The 12,431-nt window shown below is 45.5% G+C and overlaps 1 protein-coding gene across 2 annotated transcripts in view; it reads left to right on the top strand.

The window, feature by feature from the left end:
- The first annotated feature begins 258 nt into the window (after positions 1-258).
- LOC125429939 overlaps positions 259-12,431 on the top strand; it is a 35,027-nt gene continuing 22,854 nt past the window's right edge. Inside the window, exons 1-2 of one of the 2 annotated variants that reach the window (XM_048491550.1) lie at positions 259-1,229; positions 11,007-11,128. In XM_048491550.1, coding sequence (XP_048347507.1) covers positions 1,142-1,229; positions 11,007-11,128 — 210 coding nt within the window. In that variant the 5' untranslated portion in view covers positions 259-1,141. The remainder of the gene's footprint in view (positions 1,230-11,006; positions 11,129-12,431) is intronic. The other variant, XM_048491552.1, reaches the window with a different exon arrangement.

The raw sequence follows: 12,431 nt of genomic DNA on the forward strand, positions 1-12,431 counted from the left end.
TCAGGGCAGCAGCTATTATGACACACAATAAAAACCCATTGAGAAGGAAAAGCTGGAGGAGGCGCGGAAGAGCGTTCCTGTCCTTCCCCCCCCACACGTGCACAGTTTCCATGACGACCGCCGACACAATGTTCTATCCGGAGAATGTAGCGATCCCCACTTTCAACCAATCGGGGCCGAGAGCGTTGGGCCAGCCACCAATCAGGAGCGAAGCCTGGGCTGTTGGAGCAGGAAGGAGATAGAGGGTCCAAAGATCTCCCCGCGAGGCTGCTGATAGCCTCACTGCTCAACGGGACTCCCTCCCGCCCCCACCCTCCCGACAGCGTCTAGTCCGGTCTGATCTTGTCTGTGAAATCCCAGCCCCGGTTGATCCATGCGCTGCGATCTGCTTCTGGCGGAGCTGGCAAACGTGGCATGTGGCAGGGCATAGCTAGCCAAGCTGGGCACCAGGTGCCGGATGGGACCAGCCAGGGCCGGAAGGTTTTCAGAGCACTGTAAGAAGAAGCTTCGTCGAGGCAAGGATGTGGGTCGAAATGAAGCACGTCTTAGCATTTATGTAGCACGAGCCCTACGAAGAGTGGAAACCAGGCGCAGCCGGAGCAAAACCTGCAGAAGAAAGAAAGATCGGACTCGAGCCTGTTGGGTGGAGCGGTCAGGCGAGCTTTCCCAGGCACGGTCACCTTTGGGACAGCTTGCCCTTTGTCGGTGAAGAAGAAAAGAGGAGGGGAAAGTAGCCGCTGTTTACTCCAGAAGCGCCCGTAGAGATTTCAGGACTTGCAAGGGACAGTAATCTGCTTAATGCAAGGGAAGGCGACTGGAATTCACCAAGCAACAACAGGTTAAACCGGGGAGGAGAGCTTTCCAAATCCAGTCTCAATAGGACACAGGAGAAAGGGGGGGGGGGGGCATCCCAGCATTTAGTAGGATGCCTGGCTGAATCTAACCAAGGAGAGGGGGAGAAGGCAGAAACCAGAGTGGACTGAATGGGCTTCCTGGAGCGGGGGCAAGTGCTGACCGGAGCTGACTGGCCAGGGCAGAAATCACGGCTTTCAGGAGACAGAATCCTTCGGTCGACCTGGCAGGGGTTCTGGCATATGGAACTGTCAAAGTAGAGGAGAGCTCAAGACTGACAACCCCAGAGATGTCGGAGCAGAGTGAGGCACCATCCCATGCGCCCACTACCAGTGTTCCCATGGACAACAATGTAGTGGCCATTATCATAGCTACCAGTGAGTACTTGCATGCCTGCCTCTGTTTCTGGCACTAAGTTTGTTTGGGGATCCTCTCGGAATAAGATTGCCTACAGAAAACCCCTCCATCACTCATCCTGCTAACCCCTTCCTCAGCCTGGCCTGTTCAAAAGTCAATGCATTTCAAAGCAGATGCTATTTCTCTGTATATATGCAGGCACATGGTTTTGCATCTGAATCTGCTTAGGGCTAGAAATGCTGGCTATTTCCTCAACAGATGTCAAAAATCCAGTTCTTGAAAACTAATTTCCACATGCCCTGGGCAAAACCTCTGCTCACCATTGATTCCCCAGGTGGCTGTAGATTTCATAAATTACTGGTACAGTCCTTGCAACCACAAGGGATGCAGGGTGATGCAGGGCTTCCTGCTAGGAACAGGAGCCAAGAAACAGCATTGCTGTGAGACTGGTACAATTGTCATCACCCCCAGTATAAGTTTCATGAGTAATTGATTTTTTAAAAAATTCTGTTTTCTTGCTGAAACTACATAAATCATACTGTGATAATATAGGTTTGTTGCCTGAGCTGTCCCTCCCTAAGTTATTGTACCCATTCCTTCTTCCTCTGGACGCCTGGGTCCTGGTTGGGAATACTGGCTTAAAGGATGTTTTCATGGGACTTGCTTATGCTTCCCATTTGGTATTCTTCTGCAGGATGGAGACATGGTCCACAGTGACCCACAATTCTTCTCCTCTTTTGTTTAAGTTACAGAGGAGAATTAGCATGGGGCTGCGTGTGGGAGCAAATTGCTTGCAAGTGCTGGATATGCTGGCTCAATACATCAAGCCCCCATTCGCAGGCCATGACAGTATGGAAGAATACAGGAACGGTATTCCGATCCAGGACAGGAGCACACTTCTGTCCATCTTCTCTGGAGCAGCAGTGGCGTAGTGGTTAAGAGCAGGTGCATTCTAATCTGGAGGAACTGGGTTTGATTCCCCGCTCTGCCGCTGAGCTGTGGAGGTTTATCTGGGGAATTCAGATTAGCCTGTGCACTCCAACACACACCAGCTGGGTGACCTTGGGCTAGTCACAGCTTTTCAGAGCTCTCTCAGTCCCACTCACCTCACAGGGTGTTTGTTGTGAGGGGGGAAGGGGAAGGAGCCCCTTTGAGTCTCCTACAGGAGAGAAAGGGGGGATATAAATCTAATATCTTCTTCTTCTAGTAACCATTCTTCAGTTATTTTAGGCAGAAGTTCAATAGATAGTATTACAGACTGAATTATATGTCTTTTCAGACAACCATGTTCTGGTACAGAAGCATACAAGACTTTGAGTTTCACAGAACTATTTTTGCCTGATGAAGATTTCTGTGAAATTTGGAAGCTTGTTTACTCCTATACCAATCCAAGCTGGTCCAATCAGATATATCACTTTATCGCCTTTGATCTCTTTTAGATAAAAAGACAGAGAGAAAGTTCACAAACGACACTGGGATCCTTTACAGACCAAATGCTGTATGGAAGAGACATCTGGGTTCATCAAATTAGTATGATTGGCAATTGTAAATCATTGCTTTCACATTATTATTGTTCTCCTGGTTTGCTTATATTTTTCCAGGATGTGAGGGTGACCCAAGGACAAGGTTCTGAGTTTTGCTGTATGTGCTGTATGATGCCCAAACTGATATAGTCCAATAACAATTTTTAGTTTAATAACTCATCCGTAATGGAAATTATTAGTTTAATAATTCGCCTGTGATGAATGGTTAATCAGCCACTTCCCAATAGCCTCCAGAGAAGGAATTGCAATTCCTTCTTGGGAAAAACATACAGCATCCTTCTTAGAAGTAGAATATAGATTTGAACCCTAATTCTTAATCAAAACACAGGTCATTGCCTCTGTTTTTGGCATCAGAGTATTTGCAAAACTGCACTGGGGTAGCAACATTTTTAATTTCAATTGATGAAATTAGTTGATTGAGTTTGGGTTTCTAGTCCTGTCTCATAATTTTTGGTGATGTGTGTAGTGCTGCAACTTTTCCAGATTAACACCAGAAATGTGGATTAAAAACAGGACACAACAAGTTCAAACCAAATGCCAACCTCCTTTTATTTACTTGCTACTTCCACTTGGCAAAAGGTAAATTTCCTCCTGCTAGTTGGATGATTTAATGCAAGGATCATACAAATAAGTCCGCTGCTTATGTGATACGATTAAGATACATATGTTTGAAAAACACAAAATGCTGCAGGAATGGGGGAGCAGGGAGGTTATGTGCACATTTAAGACAGTAAACAAAGTTGCCTCACTGAACAAATTCTTTAGCATTAGCTTCTGAACATCCTTTTTTGGATCCCAAAAGCTAACAACAGAAGGACAATATTCACACTGACAATATTCACACGGAATGACAATATTCACACTTCAAAGATAATTTCTTTGAAGTAATCAGACCAGTTGTACTACTGGGAAATGCATGATTAGTTTGAGGCCTGCAACCGTGTTAAAACCTTTCAACTGGTTTTTACAAAAATAGCCAGATTAGAATCAAAGTCTTCACTCTCCTGTGAAGTAAGGAAGGATTGGAGAAACTGGAGACGTTATAAAAGGAGAAATTAAAGTTACAATCCAAAACCAATAGGGCTACCCTGAAATAAGCATGTTGTTGACTGCAGCTGCAGAGTTGCAAAATTATGGGAATGAAAATGGGATACATTTTGCAACAACTGTATTATTTTCATTGAATTTGGTAGTTGCATAATATCATCAGCGCTGTGACTTGGTTGGTGTGCTTGCCTTTTGCTAAGCGCTACTAAGAGCAAAATAAAGCCAGGGACTGCCCAGAGGCTCACATAAAAAAGAGCACAAACAAAAGACAGGAGCTATGGATTAAGAATGAGAGAGAAAGTCAGTCAGGAAAACCTGGGTGAAGGAGGGAGGAGGAAGTCTGTGTGTTATTTAAATATGCCAACAACTTTGCCAGTTAGAGATTGGGTGGCAGTTCAGTGCAGAAATGGGATGCAACTGGGAAGCAAAGAAGTCGTAATTCTAGCTTTAAATCTAAAAATCTGACCATTTAAAAGCATCAAGCTCCTACCAATAATCAGAGCATTCCAAGTTCTGTGACCTGTCAAAGGCTTCCTGCTAGGATTAGGAATTAAAATGGGCTATGTCTGGACTGCACCAATTCAGACCAGGGTATTAAAATAACTGGCAGAAGTAATCTCAGAACTACCTGTAGTAATCTTTGGGAATTCCTGGAGAACAGGAGAAGTCCCCGCAGACTGGAGGAGGGCTAATGTTGTCCCCATCTTCAAAAAGGGGAAAAATGAGGACCCAAACAATTACCTCCCTCATCAGTCTGACAACAGTACCAGGAAAGATGCTGGAGCAGATCATTAAACAAACAGTCTGTAAGCACTTAAAAGGGAACACAATGATCACTGAAAGTCAACATGGGTTTATCAAAAACAAATCATGCCAGACTAATGTTATATTTTGTTTGTGGCAAGCTTAGTACTTGGTTTCAGTAAGGCCTTTGGCAAGATCCCCATGAAATTCTTGCAAGCAAGCTAATAAAATGTGGGCTAATGCTACTGATGTTAGATGGATTTGTAATTGGTTGACTGACCAAACCCAAAGAGTGCTTACCAATGGCTCATCTTCATCCTAGAGAGAAGTGACTAGTGGGGTGCCACAAGTTCTGTCCTGGGCCCAGTGCTATCATCAGTGACTTGAATAATGGAATATAGGGCCTGCTAATCAAATCTGCAGATGACACCAAATTAGAAGGGGTAGCAAATATCCCAGAGATCAGGATTCAAAATGACCTGGACAGATTAGAGAGCTGGGCCAAAACTAACAAAATGAACAGAGATGGGCAGAAAACATGATGGGTGACACCTGGCTTATCAACAATATATGTGAAAGGGATCTGGGAGTTTTAGTGGACCACAAATTGAATATGAATCATCAGTATGATGCGGCAGTCAAGAAAGCCAGTGCTGCATCAATAGGAATATAGTGTCTAGATCGAGGGATGTAATAGTACCACTCTATTCTGCATTGGTCTGACCTCACCTGGAATACTGTTCTGGGCACCACAATTCAAGGAGGATATTGATAAGCTGGAACGAGTCCAGAGGAGGGGGACCAAAATGGTTAAAGGTCTGGATTCCATGTCCTATGAGGAGTGGCTTAGGGAGCTAGATATGTTTAGTCTGGAGAAGAAAAGGTTAAGGGGTGACATGGTAGCCATGTTTAAATATTTGAAGGGATATCATTTTAAAGATGGAGCAAGATTGTTTTCTGCAGCTCCAGAGACTAGGACAAGGAGTAATGGGTTCAAGGTACAGGAAAAGAGATTTCATTTAAACATTAGAAAGAACTTCCTGATGGTAAGGGCTATTTGACATTGGACTATGCTGCCTCAGCGGGCAGTGGAGTCTCCTTCTTGGAATGTTTTTGAACTGAGGCTGGATGGCCATCTGTCAGGAGTGCTTTGATTGTGTATTTCTGCATGGCAGGTGGTTGGACTCGATGGCCCTTGCAGTCTTTTCCAACTTTATGATTTTAAGACCACACACTCTGCCAGCATTTCACACAGAAAAACAGGAGCACACACTGTAGTCTACTTCTTATACCGAGGACCAGTGCTGACTTCTGGATGTACATTTCCCTTATTGTGTTCACTGATGCTGCTTTCCCTGCTTTCAAATTCAGGAGGGAGTTTTGATGAAAGGTACTCCAGAAGAACATAACAGGCTATCAGCAATCAGAATATAGCCCAGTGGCTGCAGTATATGAAATGGTTCGTGTACAAGCATGGTCTTCCAAGCCTGAAATTCTGAAAGCCTGAAAAACGACAACTAGTGGCTTGTGCTAGAGTTTTTAATAAGGCATCCCCCAAAAGCAAAAGTAGGAGCAAGATAGAGACCATTCCTGGAAGACTGAAGCATTGAAATAGTCTGAAACTGCAGCTAGGACACATGATCAAAAGCACTTTCATACGAAAAGTGACCTGCATATAAAAAAATCCGGATGTCAGAGGTAGAGAAAGTACCTTGCTCTATAGTTTTCTGCATGCAGGGAATTTTTTTGAATGGGGATGCTTTCTATTTTGTGATCTCCCATCTGCAGTCTGAAGTGGTACAGATCAGAAAGAGGTTTATCTCCTCAGGAAGAAATAGATCTTGGTTATGCTTGAAAGGAATGAAACAATTAAAGCCTACTCCAGCATTTGGGGTAATTTTGTAATTTTTCAAAAATGTGTTTGCCAACAAAATTTGCAGAAAAGAAAAAAGAATACAAATGTAAGTGAACAAACATAAGACTAATACAATTATATCGGGATTAAATCAGTATTTGGGGTAATGTGGGCTGCTATGGTTGAGCTGTAAAGCCCCATACTGTGCCTGACCTATCGAAGCACAATGCTTCCCATATTTCCCAACTGTGACTCACCACACTTTCACCTCTGTAGAGACTTTTCTATCATATTTGCTGCTGTCACCACTATCATCATTTTTCAGAAGTAAGGGGGAGGGGAGTCTCAATTCCATAATAAAGCAAGGCCAAAAAATATCTGCACATTTTCTTAAATTACGGTCCACAACATCTGGATTTCCAACTTTCAGAATCTCAATCTGGACTTTTTGGTACAAAATTCACAGCAGCTGGATTGGATGACATTGGAAACCAGTTTAATCTCAGTATACAGAGTCCCTTTACGCACAGTACAAATATAACGCCTTTAGGAGGTTATAAATAGCATTTCGGGGAAGAACTTTGCACAGCTCTCTTCCCCAAAATAAGTTCAATTTGCTTTATGTCTCTCAACCTGGTTTTTTCAAAAATTGTGAAACTAGCAATCTCCCCCCACCCCACCCAGGTTGAAGACGATTCCTGCCTGCTGAGCAAACACCAACAGGCAGGAAACACTTTATTTTCCCAGCCAAACCTCTTACTTTTATTTATTTCTGCTGCTAGCGCCCACCATTCTGTGTGCTGCAGGAGATTCTCCATGGAGATTCCTCACAGAGGTTTCCTCGGCTTGCAGCTGTTTGCTATTTTGCTGAAAAATTAGATGAATAAAGTTTGCTTAGCCTAGCGTTCCTGTGCACTTGTCCTTTTTCCTTTCTTTTTGGTTTTGTTTTGTTTTGGAGGGGCTGTCTGTGGAGGTAGGTGACACAACTAGAGAAGCTGCAATAGGCGCATATTTGTGTTGCCGTAGCTTCGCAGACAACTCTCTCAACCCCCTCCCCCCCCAAAAAAGGAAAAATGACACGTACACGGGATCACTAGGGAAACCATCTTTATTCATCTACTTTTTACAGCAAAAAAGAAAATGGATGAGCTGCAAGCAGAGGAAACCTCTGTGGGGAATTTCCACGGAGAATCTCCTGCAGCACACAACATGGCATCACCACTATGAAACTGACAAGAGCTCCATGCAGCAGGAGGGAAAAAAGATTAATTTTGGCTGACAATGCTCATGTTCTGCCACACTGTGGGAACACAAAATCCCCCAACAGATCTTTGTATAATGCCCTAAAGACGTTATTTTTATGCTGTGCGGAATCCACCTCAGCCATGTTTGTCCCAGACCTCTCTACTCTAAGAGTATTTCCTGATATCAATATTGTCCTACCACTTTTCTGTCATTGTAGTGCAGGGGTCTGCAACCTGCGTCTCTCCAGATGTTCATGGACTACAAATCCCATCAGCCCCTGCCAGCATGCTGATGGGATTTGTAGTCCATGAACATCTGGAGAGATGCAGGTTGCAGACCCCTGTAGTGAGATACTAATCTCTGCATAACAAAAGGGCAGCCCTTCCCATCAGGTAAAAAAAAAGTCACCTGCAGATGTACAATTGAACAGTTATATCAGCAGAGCAAACAGCCTTAGAAATATTTTTACAATAATGCCTCCATATACAAACAGTGGCAGGCGTTCAGCTTGGAGGGGCTAGACTTGGCAAAACTAGCTGCAGCTGTGTAGTCCTCCCAGGAAAACAATATCTGGAAAGATTCCAACAGTTTAGTTCACAAGACCCAGATCAGATTGTGCTGGAGAGTCAAACATAAATGGATTGACCGAGGTTTACTCTTGCAACTGCCCTGTAGAAGAAGGAAGAGCTGCCAAAAAAGCTAAATCCAAGTGAGCTCTGGATCATGTATACAAGGAAAAACCATCCCTTTCAACCCCCAACAGAGTGCCAGTGATCGGACAAGTGGGACATTCCTTCTAGATTTTCTCCTATAGTAATCAGTAGCTCCTGAACGGGATATATTTTCATTTGCCTCTTATCAGCGGTGCATCCTAGTCCTCAGTGAATTTTGGTTTGTCTCAAGGACGTAGGTAAGGGGGGGTTCTCAGGTTCAACCCCCCCATTACATGTCTGAAGTTCCACCCCCAGTTTATGGTGTTTTTGTATTTTTAAGTGTTTTTGTTTTTGGCCTGCAGGGGGCGCAGTTTTTACGCTAGCTAGCAGCACCAAAATTTCAGGGATTTGTTTGGAGACTCTCCTGATGATACCACCAAGGATTGATGAGGTTTGGTTCAGGGGGTCCAAAGTTATGGACTCCCAAAGGGGGTGCCCCCATTGTTTCCAATGGGAACTAATAGGAGATGGGGCTACACTGAACCAAACTTCACCAAACCTGGGTTGTATCATCAGGAGAGTATCATAAAGATACCCTGAAAGTTTGGTGCTGCTAGCTTAACAATTGCACCCCTGACAGCAGGCACCCCCCCCCCAATTTCCCCAGATTCTCCTTTTAAATCCACCCTCTTTGGCATGGATTTAAAGGGAGAATCTGAGGTCCCCAGTGTAAACATTGAAAGTGATACTGTTTCAGGGTGGGGGATAATTCACCCCAAAACAGCATCACTTTCAATGTTGTTTTAACTGGGAACCCCAGATTCTCCCCTTAAGGTGGATTTAAAAGGAGAATCTGGGCTCCCTAAACACCAATGAAAGTGATGCTGTTTGGGGGGTGGATTCCAGCATCACAGCGGCCACCCATGGGGGGAGTGGTGGCACAAAACTCAGATTTTGCACCAGGGTCCAATTTCCCTTGCTACGCCTCTGCCCGGAGTAGAGGGCAGAAGGGACTGCCAGCTGCTGGCTAGAAGCCCAGCTGGTTGGGGGGCAGGCGGGGCAGGGGAGTCTGCCGTCCCTGTCCTCAGAGAGCTGCTTTTATAAGCACTGTGGCGGGGGTGGGGCTTGGGAAGGCATGGCCACACCCCCAGGGGCAGGTGGGGGCATGACCTCGCCCCCAACCCCCCCATAAAAAATCTATACCTACGTCACTGCTCTGTCTCTCAAGGTGTGAGAGGAAAAGGTAACAAAATGCCAAAACCGCAGATCCAAATTACATGTTATGGGAAGACACCTCAGCATAACCAGCCTCCCATATCTGAGTAATGTGAAACTGCAAAAAGATGGGATGTGATACCATTGCATTACCACTTTCCTCTCCCTCCCACCCTCCCAGCAGCAGCTAATGAAGTGGAAACACTGACTTGATATCCCGTCAGACTTGTTCAACTACATAATTCATAAAAGTTCTGGGTCAGCAGAACCCACAAGCTCTTTCTCTCTGTGACTGATAGCACAGGAGCAAATGCCACCTTGTCAGGAGCTACCGAACCACTGAAAGGGAAATGGTCAACAGTCCAAGGCTATTACAACCCAGGAGCAGAGGCAATATCAGAAATTTGCTAAGTCTCTTTTTAGCTACTGCCTCCTGACAAATATGGAGAAAGCCTGAACCGTGCCCTTATGATATCCTGGTATAACCCATGGGTGTCCGTGAAAAATTGCCTCTCCTTTAGTTGAACTAATGACAAATTTGGTGTAATTCTGACGATAACTAGCTCCTAAGTCTGCAGGTGATGGGCCATTCAAATATATGCTTATTTTTTCTACTTAAGATAGTACAGAAGCTTTTAAAAAGAAACTAATTAAGCCACATAGTTAGTTTTAACACAGCTTTCAGATAAGGCCACAAGTCACTAGACCACAAGTGGGAACCCAAAGCGGCTTACGGTGTCCTCCTCTCTTCCATCTTTACCTTTCACAGCAACGCTGTGCATGGGTTAAGATCACCCAGGAAGCTTCCATGGCAGAGTGGAGATTTATACTTGGATCTCCCAGATTTTCAATTTCAGATCCACAGTGTTACGTCCACAGTTTTCTCTTAGGTGCTAGGATATTGCGAGGAATGCTAGGAAGACGGGCTGAAGTTTTCATGGCAACTACTTTTTTTTGCAACTGATTACATATTTTGAGTCTTCCAAGGGATCCTGCATTAGAAGCCTGAGGCTGCCATTTGCCACTCACAATTCAGTTATTCTGGGACAGGTTGCCTGACCTGCTGCTCCTGTCTTGCAGTGGATATCGCTGCAGTGTCATCACACTTGCCTTATTACTCTCTGTCCTGCTCTCATGGGTTTTAATCTTCCTTTTGGTAGCTCCATAAGACTGAGATTACAGCAGAGACAGTGAGCCTGCTGCAGGGGCGTAACGCCCAGGGGAACAAAAGGGGTCAAATGTCCCTGGGCTGCAACCAGTCACTTGGGGGTGGAAAATTGCCCCCCACACCCCTCCTCCTTCCGGGTCCATACACTGACTTCAAGACCTGATGCAAAAAAAGTGGCGGAGGGCAGCTGCCCATGAAGTAGCGGGGATGGAGAATTCAGATTTTGCACCAGGCTACATTTTCCCCAGATACACCTCTGGCCTTCTGCTAGTTCAAGGCATCCCATTAACCTCCATTCTCTTTCCTTTTCTCCTCTTCTTTGGTAGCAGTTTCTACTTCCGTGTTCATTGTGGCCATTTTGGTGCTTCTGCTGCTTTTGTATCACCGAGACCCTCTGTGCTGCCAGTTCCTGTGCTCTTGCCGCTTCTTCCAGAATCCCAGCCGATATGTGAGTATCTCTTCAGCCCTGTTTTATCAATCTGCTTTACCAGTCCATCATCCTAATCCCCTAACCCCCAACCTGAAACCTGGGTAAGCAGCATCATTTCTTTGTGCTCTGTTTGAATTGAAAGCAACCCTCTTGGCACCCACAATGCACCTTTTGCAGGGTCCCTTTGTTCGGCCTGACTCTGCTATTTGCACCAAATAGCCTCCTTCTGCTTTCTCCTTGTTGGAAAGCTGCTCTGAAGCTATTTGCAGTTCTCTCCTGCTGGCTTACAGCGCTGTGCCCTGAGGAACTCTGAACCTCCCTGCTCGTTTCCCACTCTTTCAACAAACAAAACCCTTTCACCTGAACCTGTCCCCAGCTGGCAGCTTTTGAGCCGGGATTGTCCTGTCAGGGGGTCCATTATCCAAGTGTGAGAGTGGGGATAAGGTAACGCTTTGGAGGGACTTCTGTCACCAGGCTAGTGATGGACTCCCTCTGTGCGGAAAAAGAGCCAAGCCCCTCCCTGCCCACTCTTTTTTTCTAAGCCAGGCCTCCTTCCTTTTGCAGGGACGGAGCTCAGCAGGGAATGCTACTGTAAGGCACCGGGTAAAGACAGACAATGCTGCTTTCAGTTGCTGGTATCCCGGCAACCAGCATTATACTTTCCACAGCTCATGAATTGGGAACATGCAGAAAGAGAACATGTTCCTTCTCGTTCCCCCTCCCCTCCCCTCCCCTCCCCTACATACATTCGTTCTCATGGCTTGTGTTTGTTTGTAAGCACCTGGAGCAGAGGAACAGCAGGAGTAAGGGGAGGGGGCAACTTCACCTGAATTCTCTGCTGCCGTCCCACAAAAGGCCCCAACCTGAATATGTGTAGATTTTTTTTTTCAGGGTTGCCACTGGTCCTCTTGGGGTAGGGTAAATAAACCCCTTCGTTAATGTACCTGTGTACAAGGGCAGAGGCACCCGTTGATCAACAAAGACTGAGATTCAGATCAGTTTGTTTAAGTTTATTTAGGCGACAGGGCTTGATGGTCTCAAGGCCCCTTCCAACTTTTAACTCTACGGTTCTGTGATTTAGATCTGAGCCACATGTGGTCCTTAGTCATGGCACCTGTGACTTTCTCCCAATATGGCACCCTTCCCATTTCCAGAAGAGTGGGCAGGGGTGGTTAGTAGTGCTTGTGATTGGCAGGTTGTTCCCTCCTTAACAGAGCCAGTGCTGGAGGGACTGGAGGATGGTTAAGCCATCAGCCTTCCTGAGGATGGAAGTAAAGGGCCCATCTTCTCCAACCACCTCCCATTCTCTGCAGCCTCCACA

The sequence above is a fragment of the Sphaerodactylus townsendi genome, linkage group LG03 (genome assembly GCF_021028975.2).
Source record: "Sphaerodactylus townsendi isolate TG3544 linkage group LG03, MPM_Stown_v2.3, whole genome shotgun sequence".
Classification (NCBI taxonomy): Eukaryota; Metazoa; Chordata; class Lepidosauria; order Squamata; family Sphaerodactylidae; genus Sphaerodactylus; species Sphaerodactylus townsendi.